Source organism: Olea europaea, chromosome 23, assembly GCF_002742605.1.
Source record: "Olea europaea var. sylvestris chromosome 23, O_europaea_v1, whole genome shotgun sequence".
NCBI classification, from domain to species: Eukaryota; Viridiplantae; Streptophyta; class Magnoliopsida; order Lamiales; family Oleaceae; genus Olea; species Olea europaea.
Window position 1 is genome coordinate 10,189,539 of NC_036259.1, and position 25,180 is coordinate 10,214,718.

Sequence of the window (25,180 nt, forward strand, 5' to 3'; positions counted from 1 at the left end):
AACACTTATGTGTAAAAACTAGATATTTTTCGATTTGAATCTATTCATAGTGTAGATCTCATAAGATATCATCAGAATTCTAGGTAGCTAAAGTGCTTTGAACCAGTTATTATTGTTATATATTTGTGGTATAAATATAAAATGTGAAGAAAATAATCAAATTAGATAAATTGCCAAAGTGGTGGGAAATGTAACATTTGTGTGGGACGTCAAGGGTTCGAGTCACTCCTTACGCAGATATTAAAATGTATTGATTGGGGCCTTGGGGCTTTGGGCTTTTGGGCTTCCTTGACTAAAATAAATATTTTTTTCTTCATTATTTAATGGGTAAAACTAGCCAGTATTTTCTGACTGTTTGTTTTTGTAACAACCCACTAACAGCCATTAAAAACCCACTACTCATTCATTAAAGTTCTGCATTAACATGGTGAAGACTGTTACTACCATCTTGCCTATATAAACAAATATCTCGTTTTGGAAAAGCACACACAAAAAGACAATAGAAAAATCATTTTACATCAACCCTCCTTTTCATATTCTGAATTTCTTATATTCGGGTTTTACATTTATTCTGGAGTACAATTGAGAGTTCTAGAAAAACCATTCGTGATTGCTGCACAAGTGGTTTACGATCATTGTATCCTGGGAGTGATTGTCCACGGAGGTCGCAGCAATTATTGACGGGCAATTTCAGTTTAGGACATCGTGCTGTCACGAGACTCGATTGGACGATAAGTTTTATATTTCTACATTATATTGTTCAGATCACTACTGCAGCTAATTAATTTTTTCCAACAATTATTTGTGACAATACTGATGAAATCACACACACAGATGTTAAACTTTTCACAAGTTTTAACTCACTTAGTGCTAATATGGCATTGCACTAATCATATTTCATTGAACTATTAAAAAGAGAAAACTCCAATTTTCTAATGAGGCGGTACCACCTCGAAGTTCACATAGGTGAAGTTCTTCTAATATCTTTGTTACTCTTACAGATACTTGTACTCCGTACTGAACTTCATTAAGAGTTTATTTTAACGCATCCCTCTAACAATAACAACCAACACTAATTTTCAAAGCTATGATTTAAATACGTTTAATAGTGTTGAAATCTATCCACTTATCGAATAATTTGTTATTACCCTTTGAATCTGAATATACTAATTAGTATATTTTGGTAGGGTTGACGTTATTGATGGATCTATTTGAGGAGTTTTAATCCTATTTTACTCAATGTTGATCTCACCAACTCTCTGTGAGAAGTTTGGTAAATGGATCAGTTAAGTTCTCACTAGACTTAACAAATGTAAGAAAAATTACTTTATGCTTGATTAATTTCCTTACATACTCGTGTCTTAAACTCATATAGCTAGACTTTCCATTGTACGCTTCATTATATGCTCTAGCTAGAGTAGCTTGACTATCATACAACATATGTATAGAAAAAATATCCTTTTTATCTAAAGGTATTTCATATAAAAAAACTCTTAGTCATTCCGCTTCTTTCCCGATTTCGACTAATGCTACAAACTCTGATTCCATAGTTGAATGAGTAATACAAGTTTGTTTCTTAGGCTTCCAAGAAATTGCACCACCTCCAATAGTGAATATCCAACCTGAACTGAATTTATTTTCTTCGGCACTCAATATCCAACTTGCATCCATATATCCTTCCAAAATCTTACGAAACTTTGTATATTGTAGTCCAAGGTTTTTGGTTTTTTTTAGGTAACCAAGAACCCTACCGATGGTCTTTCAATGTTCTGAACTCGGGTTGCAAGTAAACCTATTCAGCTTACTTAGTTTTCAATGCATCTTGAATTGCTTGAATCAGACATCGGACGAAAAAGTTGGGTAAAAAGACTGAGTATATTACAGTGTAATCGAAGTTCACGATAGCGCCCAACCGCTTTCCCGCAGTGCCCAGGCACTATGTTTCTAATTTTTTTCCCGAAAGTCAGCCCTTAGGTGCCCAATCGTAGCGCTTAGACGCCTCATTGCCGTCAAATAGGGTTTTCAAGTGAAATTTATGTTTTTAAAAGCCCAACTTAACTAAAACTCTTCCAAGACTTGAATAAGACATAAGTACAACTATGGAGAAGAGAATTAGGGAGGATTCCACACATTAAGAGGCAAACAAATACAACTTAAGATTGAGGGAGCAAGATCAAATGGGAGAAAAACACATAATCATCAAGATCAAAGAGCAAAAGCTAGGAATTGAAGACTTTGGAGATTGAAGAAGATTCTTGGTACAAGATCCAACTCTTTCCATGATCAAGATTTCAAAACCCGGTTATGAACTCTATACCTTTTGTTTTTCTTCCATTATCATGAGTAGCTAAATTTATTATTAGGACAAACAATGTAACTTTTTGAGATCCTTTGTTTCTTTTATTCTAGATTCAAGTTCTTTTATGCATATATTTTGATTTTAATTATATTCTCAATGCTTTGAATTCTTTGACCAATTATTCAATGATTTCATGAATAATAATTACGTAAAGATGCAGATTATTTGTTTAGACCACATATTAAAATTCGATAAATTAATATAATATATAGAAATATCTATATTACTTATAGCGGTCATATATGAATTTTTAGAACCAATCTTTCGTTTAACTAAGTTTGATTCGAATAAAGATGTGGAATTGAAATAGTTAAATAGACTCAATGAGAACTTGAGAAGGGTTAATTCAATATAATAAGAGAATTCGACTGAACATTACCTTAGATTTTATGAATATTGATTTAAAATTTAAAGGTGATTAATAGGTGAAATCGTTCCGCCCTAATATCCATTTATTATTTTAATTCTCAATTATTCTTTGTATGCATCCATGTATTGTTAGGTAGTTAGATTCAAAATCATAATCAATCATTGTTCTTGTTTCTTTTTATCAAATAGAAGTTAGAAATAATAAATTGAGTATTAAAATATAGTTCTCGTGGGAATGATAATTTGGACTCAAAAGGTCCACTTTATTACTTGTTACGATCTGTACACTTGCAGGATATAAAATCGACAAGTAGTTTCTGAATCGTAGCATAACATAATAGCAGAAGCAACACTGAGCTTAAAGAAAGCCCAAATGCCCCTAAAAACTTGCATGGAGAAACCAAGCTAAGTCTCTTTGCAAGCAGGAGTCAGAATTATGTAAAGTCCTTGCACAATCACGAGCAACCACCACGAGAAAATAAGCGTAAGATAAGATCCCAATAGTCCCCAGTCGAAAACATAGCCATGAGCCAACTCAGCAGAACATGCAACAAAAATACACCAACGGCCATATAGGCTAAAGTGTTCACAATGTTCTGTGCCTGGAGACACATTTGCATTGGACAGCTAATTGCAAATGCATATAGTTGAAGGATGAGTCCACGAGCAAAAACTTGCCTGTTTTCAGCAACGCTATCTGATTGGCCGATGAATTTGAGGATGCACCCTGAATACCAGTAGACGAATGTGAGGATAACAGATGCACCAATATGCAATACAATTGCTTTCTGGAATATGATTCCCATTGTTCCATATTGCTTTGCTCCATAAGCTTGCCCACAAACTGTTTGAACAGCACTTGCCATCCCCAGCTGCATATAATCATCATTCATCATTCTAAGAGAAATTTCAATAATTTTGATTTCTCAAAAAGATAGAACAGATATTAAGCTCTTGTTTGAGCCACATTATTTTAATAAGAATGCATTTGAGTAGTGTATTGATGAGAAATGTATGGTTAAAAAATAAGGAAAAATTTTGAATTTGAGGGTAATATTATTTTATTGAAGAATGTGTGGTTGAAATAATGTCAAATCACTGTTTAAGAATGTATTTTTTTTGAAAAAAGGTGGATCAAACAAGGCTTTAATACTTACCATCACTCCATAAGCAAGGCCTTGAATTTCGACACTGGCAATGGAGGCGGCTGCTAGCTCGACTGCGCCCAAGTGCCCAATGAACATCACTGTAACAAAACTCAGCATGTAGTTATAATAGAAGCTCCAGATAGAAACCACAACAATTTGGACTCCCATGTAATTAGTCCAGGGTACAAACTCATCAGATTCATGCCCACTGGCTTGTTTTCCAAGAATTCTTCAATTGAATCAGCAGATCAATCCTGAAGCTGATGCAGCAATGGCTGGTTTTCTTCGGACCTCATCTTCGTTTACTTTTTCTGACGTTACATTGAACAAAATTTGAACTTATTTAAATTTCATAGTCTCGATTCAATCTATTAGACCAAACATTCTAATAGTGTACCTGACATTCCAAGCTGTAGCTGAATAATTCAGTTGGAAATGAGGCATGTATGTTCCAAACTACCAGGCTGTGTAAATACTTGGTGTTAGGACAAAAGCATATGATTTTTGTTAGTAAACCTAAACTATCAGATGCATGTAAGAAAGAGTACAAGAAGATTAGAGAGGTAGTTGGTACTGTGCTATACATAAATTCATTAGCTTAAGAATAACAAGTTCTATTGTTTAGAATAACAAAATGATTATATTTATCAAGAAGTGCAAAATTCAGTTGACATGATTGATTAATTGGATTTTTTCTTTGCGGGTTCTATAAAAAGCTTTTATATATGTGCGACAACATGTTTGGCGGAACTTTTAAGCTTAGCCAAAGACGACCAGCGAGTAAAATGTTAAAACTACGGATAAGGAAAATGCTAAAACTCTCGAGTATTGTTATTAAAAGGAGAATTGGCACAAAACTTCTTTAACCTATGAGATCAGTATGTAGATCGTCCCCGATGTTTGAATTTTGGCAATTGACATTGACATAGTGAATAGAATAACATGAGTGACATCGTTTTTGGCTAACCTTAAAAGTTCTTATGTCACTGATTAGATCCTCAAATAATTTTATTTAATAGAATTATTCTTCTATTTACGTTAAAAAAAGTAAAATTTGAGGACTTTGTTTGAAGTTTATCTGCATTTTAATGATGAGAACAAATTTAATATTAATTATAAATTTGTTCAAGCCACTCAAGCTGTTTCAGTGTAATTACAAATCAATTAGGCTTTGCAAGAACACAATCCCTTGTGTTTCAAAAAAATACCTTCCCTCTACTTATGATTTGCACAGCTTATATTACATTTTTAGCACATTAGTTAACTAATTATGAACATAAATTTAATTTATTTCAAAATATTCGTAACATATACAACACTTTACGCATAATATCAATTTTATTAATAAAGTCGTAATGCAAAATATATAAATAAATGACAGTTAGATTCAAGTTAATTGTTCCAATAGTCATTGAATTTAAGTCCATATCTTTGATTGACCACTGAACTTTAAAATATCGAGTTATACTACTGAATTTTGAAAAATATCGAGTTTTGACCATTGAACTTAAATCCATGTCTTTGATTGGTCATTAAAGTTTAAAATGTCGAATTTTGATCACTGATTGGAGGATTGAAAAAACTGTTTTCAACCCTCCAATGATGTTATGTTACTTGTACATTTTGGACATCATAACATACATGTGGCTTAATACAAAAAATAATCATTTTCACATTTTTAAAATAAAATTTTCATATTTGTTAACTACACATTCTTCAAAAACCACTTTTAAAAATCACTTCCACACAAGCACGAAAATGAAAGTGTTTTTAGGATCCAATCCTTGACACAAGATTTTTCATTTTTTAATATCCACTAGATGAAAGTTTAAATATTAAAATAATTAATTACTTAATAATAAAACTAATAATTTCCTCTGATATGTTAGTTAATTAACTATGAGCATAATTTAATTTATCTCATACTATTTCATAAAATACACAACAATTTAAGTATAGTTTCAACAAAGGACTATTTGTACCAAAAAGTAGAAGTTGGCGACCATTTTCCATTGAAAACAAAGCTTAAGGACCATTTGTGTCAAAGTATCGCTAATAATTTAACATGTTACTTTCCTTCAAAGTGGTGCATTACATGCTCATAATTTACTGCTAATTTGGATGGAAATTGTCAAAAAAAAAAAAATGTCTTACAGAAATGAATTGGTAAATTGAGGACGTCAATGCCAAAATTGATACTTACGAACATTTTCGCACTGACCCCATAGGTCAAGGACGTTTTGGTCAAATTACCCTTTTTGAAGTGATTTTTTGAACCGTTCGATAAGCGTACTTAAAGTCCTAACTTTAGCATGCATAGAATCTTTGATCACAGATCGGCAGATGATCCATCCCTTCTCTCCCTTTCATCATAATGCATCCAAGAACAAAGAAGTATCAACTTATCTTAAAAAATTGAATATCCCTCATGTGAAGGCTCATATGTCGATGGATCTAAAGGTTCCATCAGGAGATCCCGTCTCAAATGGCGTGAAAACACGTAAAAACTCTAAATAAAAATGAAAAAGAGACGTAACTCTAATTCCTGTTGAGCTACATTTAGAGCGACGTACACATTAACCCCGATATCCACTTAAATGGATAGACAACAGGCTCTAATAACTTGAACTTATTCGTGTCCATCGAGCATAGTTAATTGACATTTTGTCAAGGCTTCGTGCCACCAAGGAGAAACGAGTCATTAGGGGTCCAAAAAGAGGGACAATTAAACATGAATCTGTCAGCAATATCCAGAATAAAGTAGATTAAACGTAGCCATCTTGACCACCACCCAACAGATTTTGACAGTTCCAACAATACCAAAGAGAAGTTTTATAAGGACGAGTATTCACGTTATAACATAAAAATCTAAATAAGTAGCATACAAAGTTAGATTGATCGACTTTAGCTAGATAGAGCACATATCCAGAGGCACCAAAAATATTTGCCCAACATAAACCATGGCCATCATTGAGTAAAATACGGTACAGAATAACCTTTGGAATAGTTCAAACATCAGTAGTCGAGTGACCCCACGGATGTTATCCCATTTAAGTTACTTCTGGTGGCCTTACGACTCGCATAATCATCACAGCTGGTACCACTGCTGGAAAGATTGTGCATTTGAGCAGAATTTGGAAGGTCAAGTCCCTCTTTTCCCATCTGCTGCACTTCAATTGGTGATAGGATCTTGATATACCAGACGCTGTTTACAAATTCCCTGAAAAAGCCAAAAAAAAAAAAAGAAAAGAAAAAGAAAAAAAAAAGACACATGATTAATAAAAAGGATTCTTAATGACGACAAACTAAGCCTTATTTTATAAATTTGGGATGGACTACGCAGGAAAATTTCTCCACTCTATTCAGTTCATGAAGCAAAATCCACAATAAATCCAACCAAAATCAACCGGCGCATCCGTTAGCTGCTAACATTTTCAACACCCAGAGAGACAACTCATTTTGTAATTTAGCTTAAATTGCTAACAAACATTTTCTCAAACTTGATGCCAGATGATATGGGTGTTGACCTTGAAAATCAAGTTGACAAATAGACAGCTCATTCTTTTATTCAATTTAATACCAAAGACGAGACAGAATCCTCACACAATGGTCGACTTAACTTACACGAGCAAGGAAGTATAGAAATACTAAGGCAGCTTCAAAAGATAAGAATTTCCAGGAGACTAATTTATGCTATGATGATCCATAAATTTACAATATTGGAAGCAATATCAAACTGCCAGAAAATGCTCAGCACTTACTGCCAAGGGTCATCACCGAGGAGAAGAATATCATTCTCTCGGTCAACAAATACAAGCTGCCAGCCTGATCTCTGAGGGTTTTCCAGTAGGCCTTCAAGGCCAAATAAGCGAGCAAGCTCACTTCGCAGCTCTTGATAGCTGCTAAATTTGGAAATATTGAGTGATCGTCCAAAGGTCCCTGACTTGTAAACCTGCAAGAAGTAAACTATTTGAATAGTTTCCACATGAAGAGAACCAATTATAGCACAAAGAAAGCCAAGCATACTCTTGGGGAAGGAAAAATTCCCCTACAATATGAATCAGAAAAGGTCATAAATATAGTGTAAAAACTAGTTCGTTTGGGTGACACCACCTTGACAACGTGTCTTAAGATGTCTATCAGGGGAAAAAAATAAGGAAAAGTCGCATCATAAAACAAAATAATCAATCAGAAGAAAACGCTTCATACGGAGCTAGAAATGTATGAGTTCATCCTTCCATTTGTGAGCCCTATATTAAATGCTTAAGAGGAATACATCAGCACTGGAGTAGCACGAAAATCATAAAATACACTAAATAATAGGAGAATTAAATATATATCGATGTAAGAAAAGTAGTAGAACGGAGTCAAACAACCTAAATATGCTTCAAAATTTTAAATGGTTTGTAGCAGAACCTTTCTTTCTCAACTTGGTATTTACAATTTGACTTGATAACCTTTGTTTAAGACCTAGTATGTAGTACCAGCACCTAAACAAGTAGTAGTTTGCTGACAGCATGAATTGATATCTACATTTTGAGTGCTAAATACCCCTCCATTTTCATCCCAACATGTAAATTCTGAGCTATGAAAGACTCACAAGGTCATAGTGTGGGATCAGTTCAATTTAAATAGTTAAATAAGTGTTTTAACTGATCGTCAAAATATAGGGTAATTGACCCAAGTAGGTAGCTCCAGTAGAACAATAGATCATGGTACTGTTTTAACTGAGTTCATCCCAACCAACGCGCGCCTCCAATGGTGTCCCATTTAGGATGATTTCTCAATGATTATAATTCTATATGTTCCAAAAGAAATGTGACAGGTACCATACAATAAAGTGAAGGTTGGAAAAGATAACAATCTAACTGACCTTCACAAAGGTTCGATCGGGTGCATTGCTTTGATCCACGTTTTCCGAAGACTGCAAGAAACCTGATTCATCTACACAACTTGAAGCAGTCATGTCTGAGCTAAGTGGAAAATTGGTGCCCGTGGCACTAGTGAAAGTAGATGTTGCATATGGCATAGAAAATGATTCATTCTCGCTGCTATTATTTCTAAGGTTTGACATCCCATTCTGTAGCATAAGAGACGAGTCTGTATTAACTCCAAACAACATATTGTTATGGGAATCTGTCACACCTTGAAACTCCGAAAATTCTCTGCCAGGAAATGGTGGCAACAAGGTGGAAATCTCAGGCACTTTAGAATTACGCATCATGAATTCTTCTGTCCGGGGCACTACAAATTGTGAAACCCTGGAAGGAAGTTGAGGTTCTAACGCAACTCGTTTTGATAATGAGGAAGGAGAGACCAGAGGGCTAGGTCCATGCATGCTCTCTAGGTGGGATGATCCTTCAGAGGAAAATGATCTTACACGACTTGCATTATTAGATGGAGTTATATGGTTCTCTACGAGGTCAGAGAAATTCTGTTGCTGGCATATAGATGGCACAGCTTGCAAAGGCGTGAACTGGGATTGAGTGGCTGCTATGTGAGAGCCAGTAGAGATGGTTTTGTTAATTTGCTGTTGATCTTGGAATTGTTGATGTAGTTGCTGGGATTGCTGAGTTTGAAGCTGTTGCTGATCATTAAATGTCTGATGCCGCTGCAATTGCTGCTGCAGAATCTGACCCTGTGATATTATTTTGCTTTCTGGATAGCCCTGGAGGAAATTTTGTTGAGGGTGGGACTGTTGCAATATCTGATTTTGGACGAGTGGAACAGAACTATTGGGAACATTATGCTGAAACTGCAGGAGGGACTGATTGGCAAGTTTGGAAGGATCTAAAGAACCCCTTTCCTGGAGAGCAGCAGCGGCCATTGATTGGTAAACATTAGGTTGTAAACCAAGCATAGAAGCACCAAGACTTGGCTGCATCCAGGGGTTTACACCAAATGCCTGGAAATTCAGTGCATGTAAGCCCTGATCTCCAATACCACCACGAAGCCATGCAAGTGAGGAATTCATGTTCATACTACCGCTATCTTTAAAACCTAAATGAAGCAAGAGTAAAGGCTTATGATAATCAGCCAAGAAAAACCTAAATTGAGACAGAAAATGAAATAATAACTTTTCTGAGACAAACTATTATAAACCACACCAGGGAAGGGGGGCAATCCAGATGGCCATGGTCGCTTCAGTCTGAGGGAGAATGGCGATGGATACATGGGAAAGGTCGTTAGTGGTTCAATCTCCCACAAGGAAACTCGGGGTTGCCTCTCCCCTGCAGTTGATTCATCCCAACCAACCTGCATAAACAAATAAAGGATATCAAGCTTTAAAATCATCAGGTTTAAAGGTGAAGGTGTCATACATGGATGAAAAAACTTTATACCAGTTGAAAGCTTCATAACAAATGCACAGTTGAAGTGTGTGGAAAACAAGAATGGAGACAGTTGACACTCTATTGGTCAGGTCCCAATGAACAAAACTCAGTACCATAACTCTTTTTAATCTGGTCCTGGAGTCTGGTCCAGGAGTTGATATTATTTTAGATTGCAGACATGGGCAGAATCACTTTGGAAGCATTTTTTCTTTTCTTTTCAATTTTTCTTATTTCTAGGGTGTGAGGAAATGGAGGAGTTGGTTTAATCTAAGCATACCTATGGTTACATCCAACATCCCATTTGAGACATTTGTGCTTTAGTATTGTAGGATTGAGAAACTATGCTTCTTCAACTGACAGGTACATGTAATTATGTGAGTATATATATCAGCCTTGTGTGTATTTATACGTGTACAAATTGAACCAAGAACAGGAACATGAGTGGACAGGAATGGGCCTTATTTCAGTGGGTTGCTTAAATGGTTGACTTAAGAAGAAGAATAGGAGCCTGGCCTCTTGTTTCCTTTTTCTCTAGGCAAGTTTGGATGGTAATTTTAGTCTTCAGCAAGTTTATGCGGTGATAAGTGAAACAAAGAGATCCTATATAAAATTTTCTAGTTGTCTTATTCAATTCTGTCTGGTTCAGAATATTAAACAAGTACTTAAAGATATATATATATCAGCCTTGTGTGTATTTATACGTGTACAAATTGAACCAAGAACAGGAACATGAGTGGACGGGAATGGGCCTTATTTCAGTGGGTTGCTTAAATGGTTGACTTAAGAAGAAGAATAGCGCCTGGCCTCTTGTTTCCTTTTTCTCTAGGCAAGTTTGGACGGTAATTTTAGTCTTCAGCAAGTTTATGCGCCATACATGTCTAGAATGAGATAAGTGAAACAAAGAGATCCTATATAAAATTTTCTTGTTGTCCTATTCAATTCTGTCTGGTTCAGAATATTAAACAAGTACTTAAAGATCAGTCCAGATCATTTTTAAGGTTTTCACCAAATATATGTCAGTAAATTTGTAAGATCGAAATAGAACAAGTTAGTAAATAGGAGAAGTAAACTAAAATAACATAATTTGACGTAGTGGTGCCATTGATGAAATGAAACTGCAAAAAGAAAAAAAGAGTTATGTACCTACGTCCAAATGTATTTATTAATAATAAGGCTCAATTAAATTCCTGATTTAAATCATGCAAAAAGTTATTAAATAATTACTGGCACATATACTTTAATAAAATGTGTTTGAGATAGCATTCCATAAGCGAATGAACCTATGTAATCATACTTAATTCTTTTGAACACAAATTATAGGAAGGACTTAGGTGATTGAAGCATACGGCATATGTTGTTTAGATATAAAGAGACTCTTCTTACAAAGAGATGCAATCTCAGTACAACACTCTAGAAGAGGGAGTATACTAAAACTAATGATGTGTACTGATATGCGTGGTATTAGGCAATAAGACTGGAGCCAGACAACAACAGAGAACAATATATGAAACACTGGTAATTAAATGCTTGCTTGGTAGTGCTTTTATTATAATTAGCGGGTCCTACAGATTGCATAGATAAGTGAATAATAAGTTGTGGATCATATGAAATGTGTGGATAAAAAGTATATTTGACGAGCTTAAAAATATTTAAGCTTTGCCAAACATGTAATAAAATGACCAAAATGCTTAACGAGAACCATAAAGTGGAAGAGAGGATTCTGCCAATGATGATGGAGAACATGAGAGAGTGCATTTGACAAATTGAGGTAGCAGTGTTGCTGTCATCACAATCTGTTCTCCTCCACCTTTCCAAGTTTACAGCTGCCCGGTTTGGCATTTTTCACATCTCCCTTTTAAATAATGAGGTGAAAAAACAAGTGAAGAACTGAAGCACTATGTAGCTGACAATGTATGGCTGAGTTATTCAGAGGGAGAAATCACTTTTGGTGGTGTAGGAGCTGATGGTGATGATTTGGAAGGACTTTTTCATGCTGCTTTTAATGGTTCAGGAGGTGGGGGAAGACATTATTTGAATTTCCCCCTTTCAGGGCTCTTGGTGTTACTACTGGTGGTTCAACGTTTTAATTATATCTCTTTTGGTAGTTTTGATGCAGCAGTGCAATGACTGAGGAGTAGGAATACATTGTCTTACATTTGAATATATTCGAACATTTCACAAAAGAATAAATGCTTTTTCTATGAATGTAAGTGGATGCAAAATGTAAAAGTAAATACAAGTATCTCCAGTCATTCATGGTTATCAATTAGTAGATAACAAATCCTTGCATAACAGCACGCTTGTAGCAAATTGACTCATCAACAGTGTTAAATAAAAAAAAATGGAAAAAAAAAAACAAAAAAGCCAATGCATGCATAAGGCTATCTTTTACTAACCTTCACTGAGCGCCAATGTGAGTTTGGCCATCGAACAGGATCCAAGTCACCAATGCCAGTAATTGTGCCCATGTACCTGAGTTTTAAAATATATAAATGAATGAATGAATGAATGAATTTTAGTACAAACCATACCCATAAGTCTTCTGTTTGTATACTAGTTTTTATATTTTCACGACATTTGTTTACATGTAGATGAGTAGATAGACGAGCAAACAGAAAGAGAGAAATCAGAGTTCACGTCAACTTGAACATTCTGGTTATATAAAGAAACTAAACAAAAATGAGCTTCATCAAGTCAACTAATGGAGATCCCAAGCACACAAGGCATAGAAGCATACAGCATTACACGCTGTTATGAAATTATGATACCAGATGTAACCCAGGTAAACACTGAACCCAGAAACTGACCTATGCCTGATGCTATTCCATTTCAAAATCTCTGAAATTCATCTATTAAGTTCACCAGCTACAGCAGCATTTAGGTGTGACATTAAGTTTGCATGCAAGTGTATATACAAGGAATATACATTACAAGGACAACATTCTTTTTTCTCCCTTTTTGATGAGAACGTTGGAAAAAGCCAGACATACCTACGGACACTTGACTCTTCTGTTTCAAAAAGCATCCGAAAGCGCATACCCAAAGAAACTCGGGTATGATACAAAGCTTTAGCATATTTTGCAAGAGGTATTACAAACTCTGATGGACTAGCCCTGAAATTAAGAAGAGCATAAATGTAAAAAATAGCAATATATAGCTGTATACCACAAATACTAGCAGATTCTTCACCTTGGATTGTAAAAGATGCAGAAACGACTATTCGTAGCTGCTGCATGAGCTGCAGCAGCAAGAAGACCTATATGCATGCTATCGCTTGATAAAACCGACGATGGCATGACAGTTTGTGGACGATTAGCACGCCGAATTCCCAATAACAACTGATTATTTTCATTCCTGATGGAAAAAAAGGAAAAAACTTGATTTAGAGCAACAATACTTCCAAAACCTAAAAGAGATGAAACTGCTTCGATGAACCCCAAATCTGACGACAGACAGATTTGCAGAGTAATTGTATCAAAAAGAAGTTTCCTCTCACAACGCGAGACCTAATACTTTCAAAAGTTTCCAAAGGATCTTCTCACTGGTTGTGAAACACAATGGGGTAGAAAACATAAAAACTTTAGTCCAGATCACTATGCATCAAGAAGAAGCTATACCAAGAGCTCTTTCCCAAGGGACCCACAGAAGCATCTTTCTAAGCTTCTTAATGAGTTTTATTCTCTCAACCAACAAGCTACAGAAACATACTTAAAAACAATAACATGAAATGGGTATGTATATAAAATTCTAGCATATATTAGCACACATGCAAACACACATAAGAGAAGGAGATGCAAACACGTGAAAGCTTATTCATGAAGATCTCACATGCATGCAGACAACTGTGCCTACCAGATGAAAATCACTGAATCTCCAGCAACAAGTCGCTTTGCACTGACGAACACACTCCACCCTGTCGTAAGGAGATGCCTCTTTGGCTGTCCTGGAAATGAAAATAAGATGAACTGAAATTTCAGAAGTTGGTCACCATATCTAATAAGCAAATATGATCTCCGTAGATTATACATGAACGTCCTTAGCCCTTGTTCAGTAAAAAGGAAAATATACAAGAGCTAGAAAAGAAAATTGTCCAACAACCGAACTAAGACACCATGATAATCCAGAGCCCACCTTCAGCAAATCTCTTTACATTTTCCACTCAATTGCAGAACTAAATAAAACTTGTTACCTAAATTAATGAGATAGACAAGAAGTTTTCCTGATGATTTTTTCCGGTCAGACCTGTTAGTTCATTACTACCAATACCATTTGGTTTGCTTCTCTTCCAAATCACTAAATCAGAGAGAGGTTAAATAGAGTTTTTTGGACATCTGACATGTCATGTAAGTAAAAATGGAGGTATTATGGAACACATTTATCATTATGCATAAAGGGAAGTCATAAGACCTCAAAGGGCCAGTGTCCATAATAGTGATCAGGCCATTAAAAGTTTCTGCAGTTTCGAAGCCATTTTCTCCATTTCTCGAAGCACATTTCTGAACCTTCTGTTCGGTAGATTCTTTCTTCCAGGCCTTTGTTAGACATAAGAATTGAAACTAGCCAGATGGCACACCAAAAAATAAAAAATAAAAGTAAATAAATAAATCCCGTATGGCAGTTCAACAAGTGGCAATACCATGAGTCTTCTACACACCTAATTCAGCAATAAAGGAGACCCAGACAAGCCCTCAGTTGACTCTGCACCAATTTAATCAGCCTCCTCAGGATGAATGCATGAAAGAAACCAGATTTACTAATTTATTATGTCTAATGCTTCTTCATATTAAAGAAATACCACCTAGTTAGATCTACAGCATTGTGATATTGCCAGAACAATGTGCTACCAAAATCTAACTCAACTTTTCAAGTCTCAGTCAAGCTGTATGATTCTTTTGGGTTCCAGCTAGTTGCCATCTGTAATTGCCAGCACCAAACTTCCACAATTGCAGGAAGCTAACAACCACCCGTATGTCATTTTAGAACTCCCTTGACTATCTAACTCTTAAGTGGCAGGCCTGAATAGTGCTCGCAATTATACAGTAACCATCCCCTCATCTCCAATTAGCCCTCCATAGCCCCGCACACCCCCACCCCAAAAAAAAAGGATGCAGAACAAAAAAAAAAAAAAAAACATCAGCTTTGCCACTTTGAAGAGTAAAAAATAAAAATGGAGCAATTTCTGGATTGAAATTTTGGGGGAAAACCATTTTCTGATAAATAGAAGGACATGTTGACAAGGAAGTAGCATACCAAGCATTAAGAGTGAAATGAGAGGACTAAGAGAAGCCATTGGATTGGGCATGGAAACAATATGCTTGCTTAAATTTTGTAATCATTGAAGAAACTGTACACCGATAAGGAAATTTACAACACTTTACAAAATCAAATTGAAGAAATTTCAAGAAAACATTTCCTAAGGGATACTCACCTCGAAAAATATGCCTGAACTTCCACTCATTTCCATGGAGATCCTTCGCAATCAACTCTTGACAAGGAGGTGTTTGAGAGTAATCCTGAAGAGGCCGTAGATGACAACTTAGACAAATAACAGCATATCATAGAAAATGAGGTCAGATTCTGGAGGTACGATCAAACATACAAGAGAAGGAAAGACTTTCTCAGCAGATCGGCGAGGGACAGAGAATCCTCCATGAGTGCTGGTGTCACTTGCAGTCAAAGTTTTACAGAAATAATTGGAGGGCTGTTTACTAGGGGTGCCAAGTTCTGCTGGAAGCAGGCATAAGTCCTTTTGCTCATCCTAACGAAATCAATGAGTTAATCAAGAGAGCAACCACGCAATATGAAGATACACAAATAAATAAAGATGTCAAAAGAACAGTACAGGACTGAGTGGTTGCAAAGTCATCTGTGCATATACTTCATCCGTTTCCACATCTGCCTGATATAAGAACAAAACCTGTTCGTATGTATACAGTGGGAAAAAAACATACAGATGAACAAATATAGAGTTCTAAACGCAACTCACATGCATAGTCACATTGTGAAGCTGGCATATAAGTTGTGGTGATAAGCCAGGATAGCTGGGGCTAGTAGCATCTACTTCCTTGTTGGTTGAGGCAGTAACCTGTTCATATATAATAATTTATAGCACAAATTATTAAGAAGTGTGAAGGGCTAAGCAAAAGTAACACCATATAGATGCAGCTTTCAAGTGACATCATTCCTGAAGCTTGAACAACAATTAGCCCCCATTTGATTCTCATTCTTATAAGAATAAGAATGAAAAATATAACCGTTATGGAACCCACACAAGAGAGAAGAAGTCAAATATTGATGTGATGAATAACAATCATATTTTTCATTTTTTTGGCCAAAGAATGGTAAACAAACAGGGCCTTAATTGCAGAATAGCCACTACAATAGGACTCGTGAGAAAAATTTCAACCAACACACCCCCTCAGCAACAAATATGCAGAGAAACAGTTTTGGTAGCACGGAAAAGAAGTGCAATAAACAGTGACAGGTTACACTGTATAGCTGTATCTTGCTAACCAGGTTTCAACCAATAATTCATCAACCAAAAGTCTTTCATTTTCCAAGAAAAATTTGTAGCCCCTATTTGGTAAAAATTAAAATCCAGAAAATTTAATATAAGTTAAAGTCGATATCTAATTTTAACCACATATTTTAAAGGAGCCACAACTTTTCAACTACACATTTCATCAACTCTTATGAAAATCTACTAAAAATCTGATTTTAATCCCCACTAAACTGGGGCGTAATAAGAACAAATTCACCCATAAACGGCAAATATGTTTAAACAATCTGACTACACTTGATAACCATAAAACTTGAAGAGCATCCTGAGATCATTTTCTTTCCTTCATTTTCCTTAGAAATTTGTACTACTGATGTACAACCAACATCAAGTGGGACATATAAGTGACTTGTTTTGATGTAGATGACAGTTGGATAAACTGTTCTTGTAAACTAACAGCCACCAATAAATATGTACAATCATTTATCCAGAATTTCAGGTCAAAATCATATGAAAAGTTGCACTAGTAAGTAACCTAAGCAAAAGAATTGCTAAACTACTGAAAACACAGAAATACGTATGCCATAAAAACTAACCAAACGTGCACCCCTACCCCAGGGATGCCACACACTGTGTATACACCAATCCTCCGAATGTCAAAGCAGAGCATATGAATGTGCTACAATTATTTCAAGTGCAATCCTAGTTACCTGTTCGCTGTGTCCCTGGGGAAAATACACAACACGACTCCCGACTTGGGGAAGGGACACCAGAGGGCCTGCGCATGCGTGCCACAGCTCTGAATTCAAGCATTTTTTCTCACCTGCCAGCACCCCCAACCCAGAAAACACTAAAATTAAATATTTCCCATAAAATATATGTAAATTTAATAACTAAAAAAGAAAACCCATATGCATCTACGGAAAGTTTTAAACAAGAAATTAAAATAAAGCATACCTTCCTCAAGCTGAGGATTATAGCCCGCAGAAGAAGAGGAGGAGGAAGAAGATAACCTCATATTCCAGAAAAATGAAAGCAGCTAAAGAAATGCCTAATATATTACTCCAAAATACAGACTAAAAATTGTATTTATAAATCAATTGATACTCTTTAACATATGACTTGACCCCCCCAGCCCACCAAAAGAAATTTAAACAGGACCCTCACATATTCTTCGTTTATAACCAGAAAACCCCCCAATCCAGTTTGCAGATTCTTCTCTTTCGCTCGAGGGAAAAAAAAAAAAAAAAAAACAAATGAAGAAAAAATTCTACTACTATGTGAGGCAGATCTCGAAGTATTTAGCAGTTTAGGAACCCTAAAAAGATGCTACAGAGAGCAATGAACCCACAAGAAACTGAGAAACAGAGAAAGCAAAAGAAAAAGCAGAAAATGATGAGTAGCTTTTGTGAACAGTATTGAGATCTCTCTGTAGCGAGAGCGAAAATGTAGCTTCAGATCTTTAAACTTAACTACTTTTTTCTTTTCCGTTCTGGTTTTTATGTACGGATATCTAGAGAGAAAGAGGGTCTGAATTTAAGCAAGCTTGTAGAAGTAAATGGCTATGTGACATATAATTTTGGAAGTATGATATATGTATTACACACTGGAAAAACTTCCACTTCGAAACTCTTTCTTGTTAAAAGATGACTTTGATATACTATTGACAAAGTAGGTAAGAAAACATAAGAATTTAAGGTAGTTAATAATGACTATTTAGATGTAGAAAATGGTGAATTCTAATAATAGGATAGTGATTGATTGTTTTTCAGTATTGACAAAAAATTTTCAAGGATGTAACACCTACTTTAAATTCTTTACATTGACTACGTCCTTGACGAGGTTATCGTTACTTTCAATCTCTTTGCGTCAATTACATATTTTCCAGCATAATAACAGATTTTATCATATTGATTTATACTTTTATCATTGCTAATTTAAATTCTTCTGTTTGTAAAGACATGGCTTAACAAAATCATATCGGATATATACTAATTTTGGCTCTTCTTTTGGTTGCTTTAGCGCTCGACCAAGAGCTACACAGTGCTAGTCTGCATGTATGCCTTTATAGCTAATTTGCTAAGGCAAGGCTATAAATTTTGCTCGTTCAAGGCTTTTGTGGTCAACTGTTTGAAATGTGTCTTTGGAATGTTACAAAGATGAATCAACAAGTCCCATTGGTTAGTTGTATCAATTGTTTGAAATGTTTGTATTTTGGGTCAAAACGATGTATACGACATTCCTACTTTTCAACAACCTCGTAATTAATGGAAAGTAGCTAACAAGTCATATGCACCATCATACAAGTGAATGTGATTCTAGAAGTAACCATTACGTTGTATTTCATTAGGCAACACAGCTCTCTTGTTGGTGTCAATTATTCACTTATATAAGATCTTGCACATAAGATTTGTAGTGTCGTATTTAATTCGGACTCTGAGGTATATAGCACAACTAGACTTCATTCTCTCCTTTGTTGAGAGTATATGTTTGCTCTCAAATAATCTAGCATGCCATTTTTGGTATATGCCTTGACTCCCTTTTTGATCATTAATCTTCAATCCACCATTTATACTATCTTGTCGGTGATATCATCTTATTGCTTCCAATGATAAACGTTGCTAAAATTTATCAAATACCTTCTCTCGTACCACGTCTAGCGAAGAGCTTAAGCTCTTGAAAAGTATACTCAAATACTTATAATTTTTAAAATAGATAAAATAAACTGAAAGATGAGTTTTGTCCATTTCGTTGATTGAAGAAAATTGGAGACAATGCCTACAATTGATGTTCCTATGGATATAAATATTTCATATACATTCAACGTTACAGACATTTTTAATATTATATGTCAGACAATATTCTCTTTTGGTCGAGGTAAAAAAATTTTCAAGTGAGAAGAATGATGCATGACAACTCTTTAACATATAGGATAGTGTTTATTCCGAATAAGATTTCTAATTGTAGAAATGTAGTAGGATTTTATCTTCTTTCTTTCTTTTTTTCTCCTTTCTTATTTAGAACATGATTTTTCTTTTACTCATTTTAAGATTATAATCACTTTAGTCATTAGGATTAGAAAGTTAATTCGCCTATATAAACAAAAATTGTACACTTTTTAAATCACCAAATTCAACACAATTACTTCTTTAAAAAAGTTTTAGTTTTCATAATTTTTTTCTTGTTTCAATAATATTAATTTTGCTTCAACGCCAAAACTCTAAAATGCTATAATAAAATTTCCTACACTATTCATGCAAATGCAATTGATGAACAAAATGCATTTATGAACTATCTAAAAGGCAAAATTAAGGCAATTAAGTGATAGAAATGAGTTGTCTAGTGTTAGGTGTTTGGTTTATAGTATTGAACACGACTATGGCAACAATTACTCAGGTCGACTAGAATGATGGAGCTCTTTTCTTCTAAAAAGTTATCCTCGTAGCATTGCTTTAATCTCTGCATGTTCATTGTAAACATTTCCCCTTTCTAATTAGGACATATGCAATTACATTAGTTTTACCATATGATAATGTTTTGTATAGTCGTAATCCTTCACTAGCTCCAACCATCTCATATATCTCATATTTATATTATTTTGCGTGAAGAAGTATTTGAGACTCTTATTGTCTAGATATGTTACACTAAGTATTCGCTTAAATAAGATCTTAGTCATTACATTTGTGATGTCACACCTAATTTGTTCGGACTCGAAGTATATATATTATTCCAAGAACTCGAAGAATACACAAAGTATACTTCAAAGAATATCACTGTAAAATTACAGACTCGAAAAATCTATTGACACAAAGATTTCATCGACTCATGGGCTCAGTAACCATTGTACCCTTCTGTACAAACTAGGAGACCCAAAATATACACAAACCCTACACAGGAAAATCGAACGCAGTTGCTTCGACGGACCAATAGGAAAAACCCCCTTTATAATAGCAACTCTTATCCCTTTCACAAGAATCACTAAGATTCACACAGAATAAACTCTGAATTACTAAAAAAATCAAAAAAATCACAAAGAAGACGACTCAGAGAGAGAACCAGAAAGTCGGCCTTTCTAGAGAGTTCAGGAGGCAAAAAGAGAGTTCGGGCAAAATTAACATTAGCTGATCAATAAAAATTTACTCTAAGAATTTTATTCATCTGCATAGGGTTCGCAGGGAAAACTTTAGCCACAAAATTTATAAATTTGTTGTCTTTTTACCTATCCTCTCGACATTTGCCTCACATATGTGCCACAAAATTTTTTCGTCTGCAAAGGTTTTTTTCCCATAGATATGAACTTTTAGCTACAAATTAATTTTGTTGGGAAAACATAAATTTCTTATAGTGTCGGACTCGGAGTATGTATAGACTTCCTTTTGTTTTATTCTTTAGAGAGTAAATATTTGTTCTCTAGTAGTCTTGCATGCCATTTTCACTATGGCTATTTGCTCTCTATTAATCTTGCATGCCATTTTCACTATGCCTCGACTCCTTTTTGGTATTTTATCCATTATATTCATCTCAATGCTTTCGACTACAAAAGTTGCTAAAAATTGTCAAATGCCTGCTCTCGTAGCGTGTCTAGCAAATCGCCCAAGCTATTGAAAATTACACTCATAAGTAAAGTCACTTATAAATAAGTTTTAAATAAGAAAGCATTAAAGTTCAAATGAGTTAAACTGAAAGATATGAATATTGGTCCATTTCGTTGATTGAAGAAAATTGGAGACATTGTCTATCATCCTATTTTACGAACATTTCATGTACATTCCATGTTGCAAAGACACTATTTTAATAAATAGGATGACAACAAACTCGACATCGAGTTTCTTCAAGTGGGGAGAATGATGCATGACACTGTTTTAATAAATAGGATAGGAATTTATTCTAAACAGGATTTCGTGTTATAGTAGGAATTTAGCTCTTTTTTCTTTCTTGTTTAGAATATAGGGTCCATTTGATTGTGAATATTTTTATGGAAAATGTATTTTTTCTACCTAAATTCCTACTTTTGTACTATTTGACTGACTTTTTTTCATGGAAAACATTTTCCTACTTTTGGTTACGTGACTATATTTTCCTTAAAATTAAGGAAAATATTTTTTTTTAGAGGGAGTAAGATTTTATTTTTCAGGAAATTCACTCTCTCTTACTCTCTTTCATCAATCCACTCTCTCTAATTTATCCACCAATAAAATTCGGACTATTATTATACATTTTACATTGAAAATTAAATCAATCAAACATATTTAATTGACAATTTTCATGCAAATAAGTTCCAAGCAATTAAATTATCTAGAATTTTTTTTTCCATGCGAATATCATGCATACAATTAAACGAACCCATAATTTTTCTTTTATTGCTTTTACGAATTTTAATTACCCGCTCATTAGGATTAGGGAGTTAATTTGTTTGTATAAACAAAGGCTTGTACATTTTTTCAATCACCAAATTTAATACAATCAAATTATTATTATTATTTTTTAAAAAGTTTGATTTTTTAAAATTCCTTCTTGTTTCAGAAATTTTAATTCTCCATCCTCATACAAACTTAAAAGAGCTAAAATTTAAAAATTTCCTACACTACTCATGCTAATGCATTTGGTGAACTAACTAAACAAGTCAGAAGGCAAAACATTGGGAGAAAATGGGTTGCCTATTATTAAGCATTTGATTTATATTCTCGAACTCAACTATGGAAACTATAACACAGGGTCAACTAGAATGATGGAGTTCTTTTAAAAAAAAACAAAACAAAACAAACAAGGTTCTCCTCCATGTATATCTTTAATATCTACACATTCATTGGTAAAAATCTCTTCCTGCTTAGGACATTGGCAACAATGTTAGTTTTATCTCGGTAGTAATGAATTATGGTCATAATCATTCACTAGCTCCAACCATATTCTAAATCTCATATTTATATCCTTCTATGTTAAGAAGTATTTGAGACTTTTATTGTTCATGCATACATACATATATATATCACACTTCAGTCCATACAGATAATGATGCCATGCTTTAATCGGTCAACTACAGCAAGTTCCAAGTCATTTTCTGCAGTTGATAGGTTCTCCAAAAAAAATCTTTGGTAGATAGCTGCTAGTAGACAAATTTTATTAAATTTTTCATCTTCGTCAACTTTCGTTGTCCGTTCGAGCTTGCATTAAATGATTCTAGAAGTAAACTTGTGCTCATCTCTTAGGCTGATGGATTTTGTAATCTTTAACATTATATTCTCTGTTCTGCATGATAACTTTGTTTTATGATTATATCCATATGCAGGCTGAAAAAAGATGTGTAAAACTCTACTTCACGAGGCCAAGCTGAAGAGAAACATGAAGAGTGTGGAGAAGAAGATGGCTGAAGTTTCAAGGAAAAGAACATGGGCTCAAAAAGTTAATTGAACTGAAGTAGGTTGAAGAAGAAAGGAAGCAAACTATTACTTGATATATTGTTGGAAATTGGGTTAAAATTGAAGGAAAATTTTTAAGTGGTAAAATCAAATAGATGGAAAAAATGAGTTTCATATCAACTTAGGCCAAATGTTCGGACTTGATCTGATGGTCAAACTACAAATGTAAATGAATCACTTGTTCTACTCGTCGAGAAGATCATCGTGATATGTTTGGAAGGTCAAAAATAATTTTAGATGAATGAGAAATTGTTGTCTAAAGTTGGAAGAAAAATAGAGAAAAAAATGGCTTGGATTTTTTTCAACTCCGTCGCTTGCCTATCGCTTGAGCAACGGGGCTATCGATCGAGCGACAGCTCACAACAAGTGAGCAAAAAAGGTTTTGTTAATATTTTGATACTGGCGCTTGATCGAGAGGTCAGGGATAGGTTAGCGATAGCAAGTGATATTTCTATTCGTAAGGTTGCAATGTTTGATATGCAACACTTCACCCACAACTCCTCATCCACTATAAATAGAACCCTTTGAACATCCATAATGTATCTCATATCACTTAAGCATTCCATAAAATCTCTTGCAAAAACTCTCCAAAAATCATTCCATATCTTTTTTATTGTAGAGAGGATAAATTCTGTTTGAGTTAACTGGAACTTGTGGTTTGAAGTGCTTCTACCATAGGTTAAATCCGTTGTATCTTGAAAGACAATTGTTGTGTATCGTTAGTGTTGTTGTAGGGCAATTTTGTCATAAGGAACGACTGATATTTCACTTGCTTCAGATCTCTTCTTCTTTTTCTTCATTTCTTGTTTTCTTTGTGGTTTATATACCATAAGGTTCTTTCCATATATTGTTGTGTTTAATTACACTCATGTGGATTAAACTTTGATATTACACATATAACAAACCTTTCACCAACTTATTCTAGCAAAACATATATTACCCTCTTGGAGTTCACGTCTGTTATGCTTGAGTTCTTATGCCCTCGAAGCATCTCCGATAGTGGGATTAAATTAGGTGTAAAATTGAAATTTTCAAAATCACTTTTATACTTCATTTAAAGCCCTGTAAATCCAAATTCAAATTTTACTCCAATGAAAATATTTAAATTCACATTTTGCCTTTTGTGGATGTAGTTTTCTGTCGAAAAAGGCAATTAGCATTTCCTTTAATCTCTCTATTGGTTTTTGGCCACTTTGAAAATTCAAATCACAATTTAGATCTACTTTAACCACAATGAGAGATACTCTTAGATGTCTCTGCACTTAAAAAATCACACATCATCGAGAATTTACTCCTCTTTAATCCTTTCCTCTCTTACCTCATAATTATTTAAAATGATGTTTAAGCAATATGGTAATCCCCGTACTTCTCTAAAACAATGTCATGTTTTGATATCAGGCCAGGTTTCTTTAGCATTACTTGCAAAGGTGTAAATCTAACAGTAACATCTGAGTACATGAACGTGATGACATGAACACATTGGACAATGAAAAACATCCTCATGAAGCATCTCATACTGGCAAAAAAAACACTGCATATATCCACACAAGTCAGTAATGATATCTTTATGGTAAAGTTGCAAACGTCGAATACCCCATGGCCTTGTTCAGTAATCTTCACACCCACTAAACTGAATACTTGATTATACAGGAATAATCCAAGGGAACAAGTCATCCTCAATAAAAAAAAAAAAATTGAACAGAAACATCAGAAGTTTGAACAAAGACGACCAAAATATGAGTTCATTTACTACCGTTGTACTTGAATGCACTTGCTTACATATACCTATAAAAATTACTAAACACTAGTTCCATATGGGTTTCAAGATATAACAATCTACTTAACTATTTATTTGTGTCAAGTGGTTTTAATTATTTTTATGTGCATTAATCTTGTTAAATTAATCAAATAATTTTAAGTATTCTCACTTACATCTACTCTTTGGACAAGATCCCATGTATTTTGTTTTCGTTTTTGTTGAGTACTCAATATTTAGAAGTCTTCTGTGCATTCTATGAATTGTTATTTAGGTAGCATTCTAGTTGAAAGACTTCTTG

At 34.5% G+C, this 25,180-nt stretch overlaps 1 protein-coding gene and 1 pseudogene across 1 annotated transcript; both read right to left on the reverse strand.

Annotated features, from left to right (window-relative positions):
* Positions 1-3,001: 3,001 nt before the first annotated feature.
* Positions 3,002-4,172, reverse strand: LOC111372005 (annotated as a pseudogene).
* Positions 4,173-6,680: 2,508 nt separating this feature from the next.
* Positions 6,681-18,290, reverse strand: LOC111372350 (auxin response factor 17-like). Its single transcript, XM_022994648.1, has 14 exons — positions 17,665-18,290; positions 17,418-17,530; positions 16,195-16,293; positions 16,051-16,107; positions 15,808-15,966; positions 15,637-15,721; positions 14,061-14,151; positions 13,398-13,562; positions 13,199-13,321; positions 12,605-12,680; positions 9,984-10,131; positions 8,750-9,876; positions 7,638-7,828; positions 6,681-7,096 (listed from the first exon to the last, which is right to left on the reverse strand). Exons 1-14 carry the CDS (start codon positions 17,723-17,725, stop codon positions 6,892-6,894), a joined length of 2,700 nt encoding a protein of 899 aa, XP_022850416.1. The 5' UTR covers positions 17,726-18,290; the 3' UTR covers positions 6,681-6,891.
* Between the last annotated feature and the right edge of the window lie 6,890 nt (positions 18,291-25,180).